At 30.4% G+C, this 16,501-nt stretch overlaps 1 protein-coding gene across 4 annotated transcripts in view; it reads left to right on the plus strand.

Annotated features, from left to right (window-relative positions):
• Positions 1 to 370: 370 nt before the first annotated feature.
• ArfGAP1 (ADP-ribosylation factor GTPase-activating protein 1) overlaps positions 371 to 16,501 on the plus strand; it is a 48,500-nt gene continuing 32,369 nt past the window's right edge. For 2 of the 4 annotated variants that reach the window (XM_075372945.1, XM_075372946.1), the window contains exons 1-3: positions 371 to 596; positions 6,208 to 6,375; positions 12,485 to 12,598. In XM_075372945.1, coding sequence (XP_075229060.1) covers positions 537 to 596; positions 6,208 to 6,375; positions 12,485 to 12,598 — 342 coding nt within the window. In that variant the 5' untranslated portion in view covers positions 371 to 536. The remainder of the gene's footprint in view (positions 597 to 6,207; positions 6,376 to 12,484; positions 12,599 to 16,501) is intronic. The other 2 variants (XM_075372942.1, XM_075372943.1) reach the window with 1 other exon arrangement.

Here is a 16,501-nt window from a genome sequence, read left to right on the forward strand (position 1 = left end):
CTTTTATTCGGAAGAATGTGGGTTCGTATCCCGGCCAGGTCTGACTTTTTGAGAGTCAAAAAGTCATTTCTCGTCGTAACAGCCTTTTCCTGCCAATACAAATACATGATGCCAGTTACAACGCTGCAAACGTGAACTAGTTTTTGTTACCTGATGTTTATTGTTTAAAATAATATTTGTAAATATGCAATAATAATGTGTTACTAAATAGTACTAGCAAATATTGTAAATAAAAATACATATACGTCTTAAATTTAATCACTTTGGTCTGTTTATGAGTTTAAGCATATTTCTCATATTCATCTAAATATTATGTAATAAAATGATAAACCTGCTTAAATAACTAATTATAGGTATAATCACGGTAGCAGTTGGTAAGACGTGCTGACGTCTACACATCAGCTGTGCTGTGATGATTATGTTATAGATTTTTGTAGTCAAATTTTATTTTAGAAATGTTTTTTAATTTATTTAGGTAACTTATCATAAATTTATTTTACTAATTATCTGTCCTAAATTTAAAGCATTCCATCATAATGGCGAGCCCAAGGACTAGATGTGTTTTGCAGGACTTGATGCCCAAAGATGAAAATTCTGTAAGTAATTTATCGAAGCCTTGCTATGATATTGTAATGAAAATGTGATTACGGTGTTAATTTATCTATGTTTTCGAAAAACTATGAGACATAATTTAATTTCTACATTTACGGTTTGTTTGAATTAGATGGAATTTTCGTTCTTGTTTCACGTTGATCGTATTCTATTGAGTAGAAACTGTTCTTCAGTCTACTCTTTTGATACCGATTATGTTTTTAAAGTAAATAATCTATATGATATTATTATATTAGTGTCTTTTTAACCCTGAAGTAGATGAAGCAAAATTTTGTTTTAGGCAACAATACAGTAATTTTGATCAGTATTTTTCACCTTCAATTTTTTCATATTTTAATATACCATAGTAGCTTAGAATCAGGAAAACAAGATCTAAATGTCAGAAAGCAGGTTTGAACTGCTGGTGATACGTGCAAAATCTGCATCCCATTTTCAGTAATATAGTTAATTATCAATCTAATTTTGATAGTTACGGCGACAGATGCTAATCTAATGTGTGGGAGAGGTTTGGATTGGTAAAATTTAAGGTTAGAGTTTTAATGGAGTGAGGAATAAACCGTAAATTAACCTTAATAGTCTTTCAGGTCAGACACTAAGTCAACCATTGAAGATGATTGATTGTGCTTTTTGGAAGGTGATTGATTATTTGACTTAACACATGAGTAACAACACGGAACATTGGCTGTACTCTACCTCTGTAGTGACTACATTTCTGTTTAAACATAAATTCTCTCAAGTGTTGTATGATTTGCTCTTGAGTGCTACCTACCTTTGTAATTTATCCCAAAGTATGATGAACACCTCTCACTAAAGCCTAACCTTAACCAGAACTCTAACCTTAACCTTTCTCTACAGAATGGATTAGTATCTGAACAGATCTTGATAACTCAACAGAACAGAGAGCTAATTGACTGAGTATTGATAATGTGGCGTTGACTTTAACCTTGTACAGGTCAGCAAATGTCAAAACCTGTTTTCTGACATTTAGATCTTGTATTCTCGTGATCGTAAGCATATCTACCATGGTATAGTAGAAATAAAATTGATTAAATAATTCAGAATTGCCGACATTAATGTTTTGAGATGTGACTATTAAGTTTAAGTTGTGGATTACTACTAGACCTATTCCCTAGTATTCAGTAATATATTAAAGTAATGTAAAAGTGCTTACATAGTAATAATCATTTAGTTTTTGGAAAGTGAAAATGGTAGTGTTACAAATTCAACAAAGTTCTGAGTGTGTGTTTAAACTCGCATGGCATGGTAGTAGATGATTTAGTTTATATTTAAGCAGCCTTGCAGCCTATCTATAATTTGAAAATCCTAATCATTTGATATCAGAAATCTTGTTGTATTTATTTTTTCAACAGAGAGATTAGTCATTAAAAATAACTAACTGTAGAGATTTTAAGTGTTTATGATATTATGAGTAGTGAATGAATTGTATTAAAATTAAAATAAAAGAGAAGATTGGGTAGTGAAATAGAGCCCCTGTTATTATTATTATTATTATTATTAAAAGTCTCTGATTTTTACTGTTTGTCCTTTACTGTTTGTGTTATACTCCATTATTCATTTCTGTTTAGTCTATACATTTGCATACTTTCTGTTACTGTATCTTTTTTCTGTTCTATATCTTCTTTCTCTTCCATTTTTTCAATTATCTTTGGTACTTCTTCAGAAATATATTCTTCTCATTCTGGAAAAAATTCTTTGTTTTGCTTTTATTTTTATAGTATATTACTAATTCAGCCAAAATTCATTTGCATTGCTGCAGTTGTATTTTTTGTATTTCTGCCCTTCTGTGCATGAACTACTTTACCACCTGTTTTTCAATAGTTATATTCTTCTAGATTATGTTTATTTATTTTCTTCCTTTTTTTATTCCAGTGCTAGTTATATTTCTACAGCTAAAAAGTACCTGACCAGTATCTACTCGTATGTTAGCTCCTAATAATTTGTATGCCTTTTTAATCACATTTTTAAAGCTTTTTTCTGTGATTATATTATCAATTAGATATCTGCTTTCGTATCTTTGTGTTTTCCACTTGTAGAGTCTTTTTTTTATGGTTTTTAACCAAGTTTTTGTTCTATAAATTTTATGTAACTTACAAAACTCAATAAACCTTTCTCCTCTTTCATTCTGTGTCCCCTGTCTGTACTTTCCCAATTCTTTTATTTTCCTTCTATGTCCTTACTACAGCATCACAGTTTCCTTTATCGTACTACAATTATTACTATCCTCTTTCATAAGTTGCTTCCTTTGGGTGTTATATACCCAGGTATGACAAGGAATCATATTGCTTCGCTCATTAGGACAAATAAAGTTTTTTGGTGACTGCTTACCTTTTATGCAGTATAAAGAAATTGTATAATTCAAAATTCCCTGAAACTGTAGCATATATTTTAACACATAATGCACATTTTTGCAAAATAAGTGATTAAGCAATACTACAATCATAAAGTATTTTCATATAAATTGAAAATGTGGCCAGAAATTAAATATATATATATATATATATATTTAACTTACATAAATACACACACATTAGGCATGTTCAAAAAGTAATGAGAATTTTTGTTTTTTTGAAAGAATTTTATATATTCATTTACAGTAATGTTATCCCCTTCCAAATAGTCCCCATTAGATATTATACACTTATTTCAGCACTTTTTCCAATCCCCGAAACACTTCTGGAACTCACTATTCCAAATAGTTTTAGCTCTTTCAGCTATTTGCTCTTAATCTCATCTATGCTTGTAAAACGACAGCCCTTTAAGGTTTCTTTATTTTTGGAAATAGACATGGGGCCATGTCTGGCGAATATGATGGTTGGGGTATTATTAGTGTTGTTTTTGGCTAAAAATTGATGGAACAAGCATTAAAGAGTCAGCAGGCACATTATCGTGGTGCAAAAGCCATGAATTGTTTCACCACAAATCTGGGCATTTTTAGATTGCTTCACACAAACGACGTTGAACTCGTAGGTAATACTCCTTATTGATCGTTTAACCTTGTGGCAAGAAATCATGATGCACTGTGTCATTAAAATTGAAAAACATGGTGAGCATAAACTTCACATTTGATTACTAGTCAAGCTTTTTACAGTCTTGTTGATCCAGAATGCCTCCACTGGGACGATTGAGCCTTAGTTTTGACATCATATCCGTAAACCCATGTTTCATCACCTGTTATGACATGTTTCAGTAGTTCTGTATCATTGTTGACTTCATTTAGCAACTTCATTTGCCGCTGTTTTCGTTTGAAATTCAACAATTTTGGAACAAATTATTTGTCACACGTTTCATACCAAACATCCAAAAAAAATTTCATGGTGTGAGCCAGTTGATATCCCAACTTCTCTGATTGTGATTCGGTGATCATTCATAATCATATCTTTCACTTTTTCCATGTTTTCATAGGTTGATGTGCTGGAGTATCCGGGGCACTCGCCATCTTCAACATCTTTATGACTTTCTTGGAAACACTTATACTATTCGTAAACCCTTTCCTTACTCATAGCAGACTCACCAAAAGCAATATTTAACATTTTTAAAACATTGTTACACTTTATTCCATTATTATAGCAAAATTTAATACAAATTCTCTGATCCATTATTTATACAAATAAAAATTGTAGATTGTACTAAAACACGTGTCATCCTTTTGACAGCTGTCAACAGACTAAACATCCAATATGGCTAAAAATGTACAAATACTTTTCAGATATGTTTACCAATACAACAATGACAAAAATCCTGAGAATCGGACTAATATGACCAGCAAAATTTCAAAATTCTCGTTACTTTTTGAACACATCTCATATATGTCAGTCAATCAGAAGGCTCCACCTCCTGGACTTCTGATGTGTTATCCTCATGGTTCTGAGAAACTTTTGCATTTATGTGCTTGTTCAACCTCCAGAAGCTGATGTCTTTCCTCTTTGATTTCTTGTTCTTATGAAACCTCGTAACGCTTAGTGGCACTTGATGATGGTCCTAGATTTAGTCTTTTCTTAGAGGGTATAAGAGAAAGATTGAAAAACTACATAGAAGGAAGAAGAAGGAAATGAATGGGGATGTTATGTAGAAAAAAAGAACAAGAGAAGAGGAAACTATAAAAAAGGAAATACTACAGATGTTACAAATATGTATAAAAAAACACAAAATTACAAAACAAAAAATAGTAGTAACTGTAATAGTATAGTATTAAATATTTTACAGATATTCATTTAAGACAACTAAATTAGTCATTGTACTTCATTATATTTCTGTTGCCATAGTGACAGAAATGTAAGGTTATCCTCATGGAAGGGAGTAAAGGAATAATTCTTACTTCTTTAATGAATATCTTTAATTCACAAATTCACCCTTAAGGAGGTGAAATTGTGAATTAAAGCAATCGGTTGGTTGGTTCTTGCATAATGCTGTTGTAAACAAACAGACAGATCTGCAACCTTACGCATTTGTATATAAAATATGAATATAGGATTTATGGTCAAAAAAAAATGGACAATACTTTTTTCTATTTTACAATCAAAAGTAAGCTAACCACTAAATTCACAATAATGCTGTATATCTGATTTAGGGTGAAAATTATCAAACTCCAAATATTTTAGTTGAGCACAGTTTTACAAAAGCAATTGCAAGTATTGTTTTGAAACGTGTATTCATTTTTTTTGTTAAACTTTTCATTAATCTTCTGTTAATTGGATTGTGTAAAGTTCTTTTTCTTTGTTTTATGTATATCAGTCCATAGAAGTTTTTTAATGAAATTTCAATCTTTTTTGCTCATTGTATGACAGTGATATATTAAGTTTTGTATACCAATTTTTAGGAAAATACATACTTTCATATACTTACATCAGTGAAAATGAGGTTTCCATTACTGCTTGGCTTGGTGGTGGAAATTGTACATTAGGTTACAAATTTTAACTGATTTTAATAAAATTCAAACCAGAATATGTTTGATCAGAAATCCAATGCTGTGTATCACCGAGTTATTGCCCTGAAGATATTAAGCAGTTTAATTACTGTAATTGTTATTGTGTAAATCAAGTTGAAAATTAATACCTTTATTATGTATAGGATACTGTGATATAGTAATTGTGTGCATGTGTAAGTATATTTAGCAAATAGTCTGAGATAATTTTTTATGAATGGAGTTATAACTGATAATAGGACTTGGCATCTAGCTTTTAATGATATAAAATTACATAGTTCTGTTGGTAATTTTTGGCTGACAGTTATGAGGAGTGAATAGTTGTGGCAAAACCCAGAAAAGGAATGAGCTGTTCATGTTTACAGAATTTACTTAGGAACCAAATACATAAACTACGGTGGTTTTCATTAAGTGTTGGTGTAATAATGCAAGTGAGAGTTAGTGTATTTTGCAATAATATCAAAGTTTATGGTAGCTCTTTGAATTTATTGTTTTTCAGACACGGATTTAAATTGATTGGATGGAGTTTTAATTTGAATCACTAGAATTGGATTGAACATGCCATAAGAGTTTTTTTTAAATTATTGTATTTTATGATTTCTATGGTGTATAACTTTTCAAATCATGTTGTTAATTTTTTTTAATTTTTACAGAAATGTTTTGAATGTGGAACTCACAATCCGCAATGGGCTTCTGTAACTTACGGAATATGGATTTGTTTGGAATGTTCTGGAAAGCACAGAGGGTTAGGTGTCCATTTATCATTTGTTCGTTCTATCAGTATGGATAAATGGAAGGACAATGAATTAGAAAGGATGAAGGTATATTTTTTCATTTGATTTTAGTACCTCATCAAACCAATTTTTTTTTTATAAATTAGTAATTCTCATCTTTCAATTTCAACATTTATTTTAATTTTTTTTTTACCATTTAAAGATATTTTTACACTAATTTTTGTTTTGATACACTAATGAACAGATAATTCCCTGATAAATTACAGATGACCAGACATTCCCTGAAAAAAGTGCACTGCAGGAAGGATTGAAACGTGCTACCTAAGATGTCATATATATTATCTTGATCGTTCGTGGATATTAATGAATCAGGTTCTTGTAACTTCTTGTTATATCAGTATTACCAAAAATAGTTCTTTTGAATTTTGAAACAAAGAATTATCTAACGTTTAATAAAAAACCATTTCAGTAAGAAACAAGTACATAAGTAAATTTAATTTTATTGTAGAATGTGGGAAAGGTCACATATGGGGTGACATGTCTATTATCTTAATAATAGATATGTTACCTTTGAGAGATCGTATCTATTATCTTGACCACTTCCCACGAAAGTCATTTACGTTCATAGATTATGGTTTAGATTCATAGATTATAGATGACGTTCATAGAACACAATTAGTTTTCCTTTTGTTATCTCCTATGATGTAAATTCTGATATCGTAATAACTTACTATAAACCACTTAACTGCTTTGTTCATTGATGTATTACTTTATGTTATGTACCATTATTGAACCTGCACGTTACTCTGTCAGTATACTTTCTCTTTCTATCAGTTTTTTTTGTCAGGCTGTGGAATATTCTTACTAAAGAACAGGCTGTTGTTTCTTTTGCAAGAGTACAGAATTCTTCCCTGTATTGATATGGAAAAATTGTCATGAAATGAAACTGTACTTCATTGAATTACAGTTTTGGAAGTGTGATGTCAAATTGTTTAAGCGAAAAACTGGGATTCATGTGAAGAATTGGTTGGAAGGTTCTCAGGGTTTGTGTGTCCATGTCGTACATTTTATTTACTGTCAGTGGAAGAGCTTACCTTATTTTTCTGATCGTCAGCTGAATATGTGCAAAGGAATTGTTGTCAATTGGAATAAGTATTTACACAAAGAATGTTCGTACGCCATTGCAAAAAAAGGTAATGTGAAAATTGGTCCTGGATGAGTTGTCAAAATTGATGAAAGTCTATTCACTTTCTGAAAGTCAAATGCAAGCAGAGAAATATGTAGAGAAAAAACAAATTGCTTATTATTGAGATCACCAACCAGTTGGCTAATAACTTACTTTTTATATTGTCAAAGAGAGAATAAAAGAGGGTTCTACAATCTACTCTGACTGTTGAAGGTTTATAAATATGACAAATTTGAGGCAACAGGTTTCATGCTTGAAACAGTTAACCATAAATCTAATTTTATTGATCTGGACAGTGAATCCTATAGCAGTGATTCTCAACAGTTTTAGCTTCCCAACTTCCATAAATTAAAAAAATATATATATATAATGAATATTTCACAACCCAATAAAACTTAGTTAAAACTATTTAGCTCAGTTAGCAGTAGATTGGATTTTAACATTTACGTATGTAGTGCACAAACAACATAAACAGTTCACAGGTTCCAACTTGATGTATATGTTCCTTGTAATTTGGTCTGCTTGCATAATATTTGCAGTGACAGCATCATTTGAACATGCATATGGTATGTTTGCACATGACTGCTCTCAGCACTATAAAAGAGGTGTAACGAATTGCAGAATGTCAGTTTACTTTCGAATGCTAAGCATGCGTGTGGTGCCTTAAGTTTTCAGAAGCGTAGTTTCATTGAGGTTTCAGTTTTCTAATGTGCAATCAAATCAAATGGTGTAACTGTTTTTATTTTTTTTCAATTATTTGATTCTTATCCAGAATGGATAAATTTGTGAAAAAATGAAGTAAACCATCCATATTCAATATCCAATTTATGAATTCATAAATTGGATTTATCCATATCCAATTTATGAATTGGTAAAAAGACAAAATTGTGATATGACAGTTGTTTAAATTATGGTTTTACTTCATTAGAGAAAGCCACACTGCCTTGTTTAATTTCAAGTTCTTTTCGATGAAAGGATGAAGCCATCAAAATTAATTCAACACTTAAACTAAAAATCCAGATAGTAAAAGCAAACCTTGAACTTTTCAAAAGAAAATTAAATACTTCGAGAAATCAACAAGCTTCTAATTGTAAATCAAACCGTACTGATAAAAGTACACTTGAAGCATCTCATCTAATATCATTAAGAGTATGGTAGCTAAGATGTCCAGACTCCATACAATCGCAGAAAACCTCATTGCCTGCTGCAATTGATGAGGTCAATGTTTTAATAGTTGTGGAAGAAGCCAAAAAATTCTGCTTTCTAATGACACAGTATCAAGGCGAGTTGATGACATGGTTGCCAATGTTTGCGATCACATAATTCAGCAAGCGAGTATAAGTGAATTTTTTTGTACTCAGTTTGATGAATCAACAGATATGGCAAATATTTCTCAGTTCTTGTGTTTTGTGAGATATGAAGGCAATAGGGACAGATCATTCAAATAAAATATGTTGTTTTGTAAATCAGTACCTGGTCATGCAACAAGACAATGTGTCTTATTAATGTTTTTTGTGGAGCTACTAAAACTATAACATAGACTGAACAAAAAATGTTGCAGTATGTATGTAGTGATGGTCCAAAGACATAACAGAAAAGAAAAATTGATTTCTGAAAAAATTAAAAGATTGTCTTATACCAAGGGCAGCATGGACACACTGCTTTCTTCACTGAGATTCTCTTGCTACAAAAAATGCGCTAAAAAATCTCAAATAATACAAAGCTGTAAAAATGGTTAATTTTACTATAAGTTGACCGTTACAGAATAGGCTGTTTGCTAAATTATGACTAATTTACTTACAGAAACATTGAAAATATTAATTCTTTTCACCATGTTTTACCTTTGTGAAAAGGGTTTTCTTCTGTGGTTGTGCAAAAGATGAATGTAGGAATTGTCTTATCAGTTGAAAACAATTTGCTTTTCTGTATGTTTCTAATATAGATCCAAGAATGGATAAACTTTAAATTGAAAAAAAATGCAATCATTTAATTAATTTATTTTCTTTATAAATGTAAGTAAAATGTTTATAATACATTTTTTTTCTCATAAAATGATTTCATTCTTGTTTATGTGTAAAGTTGAAGGCTAATTTTGGAAACCCCGGGTTGAGAAACTGGCCTATAGAATGTATCTGATGCTCAGTTAAATAGTATTATAAAAAACACTGTGACCTGACACAGCACCATATTGAATTTGTATCTTGCCAAGTTCAATTTCATCCTAAACATTCCAGCAGTAATATGTTCAAAAGGATCTTACAGTTCATCGCCAAATTTTTTCACCTCCCATTACTGAAATTCATGCTAAGAGAGTTGACTTACTTATTCCTGATGTAGTAGTGATGTTAATGCTTTAATAGTGGGTTGGTCAAGATATAACTTGTTGCCTAGGCACACATGTCTGTTTATCTTGAACCTTGGTTACGTTGCTGAATAAAAAGCAGTTATTATTATTGTTAAGGTACGAAAACCGCTTTCAGTAATTACTTTTCAATTTAAAAAATATCCAAGTTTCTGTTAATGTGAAGTGTTGATAATGTTTATTTTATGAGAAAAGAGGCTGAGGATTTAGCTAATTGAAAAGTCCTACTTTTTGAGATGTTTATCGTATAGAAATAATTTTATTTAACATTTTAAAGATTCATTAGGGTTAAGAGTAAGAAAACTGATGAACATGAAAGAATTAATGATGCAGGAAGTAGTGGCATCTCTTGAATGATTTGTTGTAATTAACAACTACAATTAACAGTTACATTTACAATTTGTAGACCCATATGAACTAAATGTTATTTCTTTTACAGGACTTTACTAGCTCTGCTGGGATACTTTTAAATTTGTAAAGTTTTGTTTATTTTTAAAGACTGAACCAGTAAAAGGTTTCTCATAATTATTTTCATTCCAGTTGTTAAGAATTTTGGGTCTGTTAGTTTTTAGAATTCTCATCCAGTTAGTTTTCAAGATTCTGATTCTGACCGACATTTAACGTATTATATTTTTTTTAGGTAATTCAAGCAAGCACTTTTAATATTGTTCATTACAACTGTTATGTTTAATTAGTAAATCAATCTGTGTTGTTTTTATAAACATAAACATATAATATGTTAACATTAACATTTTATACTAATCTGAAATACAACACGATTGTTTTTATTTCAGTTTTGTAATTGGCTTTTTATTGATTATTATTTTCAATTTTTCAATTCTGTTAGTTGGAAAAAAAGTAACATTACATTTTTTTTTGTAATTAAATTTAATATTTTATTGAATTTTATATACAATTTATATTCTTCATGACTTTACCACATGTATTCTTTGGGAATTGCGCTTGCTGGAGGGCTATTAGGACTACTTAGGGTTATAAGGGTACTTCCTTTTATAGTTTTGACATATTTACTGTTGCAGTCAGTATCATATTCATATGGCTATTGTAAAGAAATTTGTGTTGAAATGTAGTAGACGTATATTAGATTGCCCTTGCCATAGTAATATTTATTTTTGTATACTCTAATCATGCAAAATTAAGAAAAATAAAATATGTCTAGGTTAAATTGAGAATCCCTTCCTATTATTGAAGTCTGTTAAAAAAAATAAGAAAAAATGTGTCAAATAAAGTTATCAACACCATTTATACTTTTCTTTAAAAATACACTTTTTGTTTAAAATTTGCAAGTAGTTATATAAAATGTGTTTTTATTATTATCTGGTTCAAAATGGTTGAGGTACAGCATGTGAGGTAGGTGTAATTGATAAATTTTGTTGTTTTAATGTTATTGTTGATCACACATAATTTGTTAAGTTTACTTGTTTAATTTTTTAATAATACATATATCAGTTATAAATGATTTTGTTCTTATACATAGAGTGTACAAAAAATAATATAAGGATTTTAAAAATGTTTAATATCAATTTTGACTTAGAGTGATGAATCACAAATAAAATGATAGAGTAACTCTTGCAGTTTTTCCTTATAAGTATTCAATATGAGCATATTTTATTACCTTGCACACCTCCAACCAATAGGAGAGTTTGTCCCTTACTTTAACCAATATTTTGGAATAATGTAAGTAACTGTTTCAGTCCTGCATCTCAAATTGTGTAGATTAGTAAGTAGTGGAGGCACATACACAAAATCTTTTATAATATTCCAAGGGGAAAAAAAAAATCACATCGGGAAATCAGGTGATCTTGGATGCTACTACACCAGAAACATTTAATTTTGGAGAGTCTCTTTCACTTGTAAAGAGTTTATGATACTTTTCTGATCCCCAGATACAGATTTTATGTGTGTTAACTTTGCCACTAAGATGAAATGTTGACTCATCACTAAACACTATGATCAAGAAAGTCCTCGTCTGTATGCTACAGCATTTTGATTGCATATTTGGCATTCACAGCATAGTCAGTAGGCATTAAAGTGTGTAACAGCTGTAAACAGTACAGATACATTTGTAAGCATTTCCTTAAAATATTGTCATTACCAGTGTTGGTAGATCCTGACTGGCCTTCCAAACAGATTTTTTAGAACTACATAGGAAAGTCTCTGATGTCCAACATTTTCTTCAGACACCCTCAGTTGTCCTGTATGCATCCTTTACACATACATCCGATTGTTTCAAACTGATTATGCCATCTGCAAATGTTAGTTTCATTTTGAGGATCATAATTAAACGAGCAATGTTGAGCTGTAACTACAGGTTCATATTTAACAAACTGCAAAACACAGAAGGGTTTCTGTTCAGGAGTCACTATCTTTGCTGGTGGTGCTGTAGAGCAGAAAGATAGAGATTCTATCTGTAGTCATGAATGGAACTAAAACTGCCTTTTTTGGTCTTTGATTTTAGCCTTAATAAATCAACACTACATTTCATCCATCAGATATTACAATAAATTTAAACCAGAATATTTTTTTTTTTATGTACACCTGTTCTTTACCAAATTAAAAAAAAAAAAAATGTTGAACTTTCATTTACATAAATTAATTTTTATGATTTTATTTGTATTTTTTTATAGGTGGGAGGTAATCGAAGGGCTCGTGAATTTTTTGAATCTCAACCTGATTGGGATGATAGTATGTCAGTACAGAAAAAATATAATACTAAAGCAGCCGCTTTATATAGAGACAAAGTATGTTAAAAGTATTTATTTTGAGAACTTTTGTAGGGTAGTTAATAATGGTACCTAACTGTTGCCTTTATTATCTTGGTGATTTAAAAATTGCATAATGTAAAACTATTAAGTTTTACATCATTCTGAGCTCAAGGTGGCTTTTTACTAAACAGTAAAGTACAAAGTATTTTGACTTATCTGGAGTTTAAAGACCATGAGATAGATTAAAAATTGCATTTCTGAATGTACTACTAAAAATAACATCTTAATAGGCTAACATATACAATATGGTTTCTTGCCTACATCATTTTTGGTATTGTTGTAGATTACTAGAATAGGCTATTTGACTGGTATCTAGAAACCATCACAGATTATTTAGTGATGTTTATCGAGCCCACAAAAAGGGGTTACTTTTAATTCTTATATGTATTTCTTCAAAAAATAGCAAATAAAAATGCACTATTTAAATAAGCCACCGAAACACTATCTTGAGCAGTATGGCGACGCACTGGCTTCAGTGACATCACATGTCGGTAAATAAACATCAAAAGTCACAAGTTGAGTAAGCATTTTGCTGTTTGTTTTATTTTTTACTGTGATTTACCCAAGAAAATGAGTTACAAATGGTGTGTCATGCCAGCGTGCACAAATATGTCAATGAAGACACCGAAAAAACTATTTGTGTGTGTCAAAAATGTCAAAATTTAAAAGTAGTTACAACTTGCTTGCAGAAATCCTGATGAAATGACTGTTTTCTTCTGTGAAGTCCACTTCAATGTAAGTAAACATATTGTCATTAAGGAGTATTTCATTGTAAAGGCATAATATTTAGATTATGAATGGTCTATTTTACCAATCTGTTTGAGGTTAGAATTCAGTGTAGTCTTATTATTATAAACACGAAATTGCCGCATAACTAACTTATTATAACCTATGATATTTTACATCATCATAACAACCCAAATTTATGCTGTAGATACTTACTATTTCAGCTTAACAGGTTTATGGCAGGTTACTAAGTAAGTTGGTAAGGTACTTACATTGCTATTTTTGCATTTCTAAGCTTAGCAGCATAAAAATAAGGGTTATTTTTAAAGAAAACTCCGACCATAATGGCATCAACTTTAGGCAGGTTTCCGCTGTTTACTTTCATAAGGTTGCTTCCATGATCGGATAGAATACAAAAATGTGATATGGAAATCGTAAAATATCACTCAATATTATAATTAATAGTTTCAAAATTGCAAGACACCAAGGAACCGGCAATCAGTGATAGTCGTATTTACTGATGTGTGATGTCATCATAGATTCAGCCAATCCAGACTGCTTTCGATCACATGGCGCCAGCTAAAAACATTAAGTTTTTCAGGGTTTTTTTGGATAAATAAGCCATTATTTTTTAGCCAGATTATTGCAACTCGCTTTTAAAACCCTAATCTATGTGAATATCAATAATTATGACACTATTTTTCATACTGTCAAATAGCCTACTGCATTTTAACAGATAATTAACCAAATCTGGGGAATGATCACTGGTAAATCTGGTTAATGATGATTAGAACATCTATTTTACATTTATAAATAAATTTTATAGTAATGAATATGTATTCTATAGAGCCATGGAATGTTTATTTTTAATCTTATAGATTGTAATCCACATATACAAATTAATGCCTTTTATATGAAATATGCTGGTATTGCATATCTAACTACTAGTAAAGGGTTTTTCTTATATTTGTCTTTAAGTCTTCTAAGTGTTTATTTTCTTAAATTTTAAGTCTTTTATGTGTTATAAAATTACATTTTTTATTTCATTATAATTCTTTTTATTGCTAAAACCAAAGTGTTTTGTTCAATAATTTATTAGTATTGAAATATTTCATTCAATTGAGATCTGTATTTTCATTGATGATGCATTGTTATTCTGTACAAGTGTTTAATATCCGGATATGTAAACAGATGATAAAATTATGTATGTATAGTTTTATAGGTAACTTAACTATGATGTAATTTATCTGTGGTTGCTATTATTTTTGATTACATCACATGGAAAGTTTTAGAAAGATTACACATTACATTTGTTTTACACAGTACACTACCTCAAATTTTTCAGAAATATTTTTTTTTTAATCTTTTAAGCTGCTTTGATTTTTTTAAATTATTTTGACTAACAAAATAAATTTCAAAAGGAAATAAGTCATAATCATTTCAGTAAGAGTTTAGATTCAGCTTCTAAATTCAGATTAAAGCACTAAATTCACTAATTCATTGATTTTGTAGGATTTCAGGTTTATAAATTAGCCCTAGAAGTACAGCAGTAGTAAAGTACTATACTGATAGGCATATTTATTGGATATTGCAAATTTTTTTTTATATATAAATTATAAATATAATTTACTTCAGTTATTTAGTATATTACACATCATTTAAAAGTTATTTTCTTCAATTGGTATTTAACAATAACTATATGAACATGAATCTCTAGCTTGTTAAAAAGTAAAATACATATTGACTTAAGTTGAAGAGTTTACACTTCTCTATATAGTTTTTAAAAAAAATATATATTCACATAAATTGAAGAGATTACTCTTCAATCTCTTTATATACTCAGAAACTATACTCTTCGAGATTTCATTTTATTGAACTTGTTTTTTATGTTAACCTAAAGTTTCAGAATAAATGAGAATATAAAAAATAAACTATACACAAAATAATACTTTTCGGGTAACATGTTTATAAAATTATCATCTTTGTGTTAAAATCTGATCTTATATAACTTTTGGTGGGATTATCTTGTTTCAAGTATAACTTGTTACAGCAAATTTACTACTATTATCTCATAGATTCTTGGTCTTGTCTGGTAAAACATCTCAAATTTGTACAGAAGTAGTATGGAATACTTAACCTTAGCTCTTTTCATCTTTGCTAAAGTGCAGAAAATCTGAATTTTTCTTCATTATTACTAAGTCAGTGTAAGGTATAGTTAAGTGTCCTTTTTTTCTGATTGCTTTTTTCTTACTCTTTTCAGTGTAATCCTCCTGCTTTTATTAATATTTTCTCTTAGTTTTTCAGTGTACACGAGGTCTGTTCAAAATAACCAAACTTTATTTTTTAATCTTTATAATTAATTTTACAGATTATTGGTTCTTGTTCCCTTTAAAGTACTCCCCTCCCCTATTTGCACACTTTTCCCAGTGGTGTTCCCGGATTACAGATGTGGTTATGTGGAACACAACGCAGCCCCGCATGTTGCTAAATATCTCCATTGGCGCGTAATTAAAAATCTTCTATTATTTTTCTGAACATACTTTGTATGTTAAAAAAATGTTAATTACAAACAATATCCTTATCTCACTCCTCTTCTTATGTCCATCATCTGTTTCACAGTCTCCTATTTTAACTGCCACTTTCTGTTTATATACAGTTTCTTTATTAATTATTTACAGTAAATTATTATTTTAATATTTTCATAATTTATTGTATGTTGAACCTATTTTTTCTTTTTTTTGTGGAGAAATACCATTTTCGTACCCCCCACAAGTGGGGGAGTGTCAGACTTGCACGGGTTTGGCTAGATGTTATTATTAATAAGCCTGCACCCTGCTGATTAAATCTCCTAGTTCACTGTTCCTCCCCACCTGAGGTTTGATTAGCAATTGAGCATAGCACGACCCCAGGGGTGTCTTTGAGTTCGGGGGGTCAGGAGTCCCCGTGCCTCATCACACCACCCGTCTGCACAAGTGCAGATGAACAGCAGCTCCACAGGGAGCTGTCCATCACCCCTTTGCCCTCCAGTCAAGCTCTTCACCTTGTTTGCAGGTCTTTTATCTGTATCATGGTCTCTGTGTATCCTTTTGCTTGTCCCAAACCCCTGGAGGGGAACCATACCTGACTAAGTCAATCCCAGACGCCCCCACCCCA

Source organism: Lycorma delicatula, chromosome 8 (genome assembly GCF_047948215.1).
Source record: "Lycorma delicatula isolate Av1 chromosome 8, ASM4794821v1, whole genome shotgun sequence".
NCBI lineage: Eukaryota > Metazoa > Arthropoda > Insecta > Hemiptera > Fulgoridae > Lycorma > Lycorma delicatula.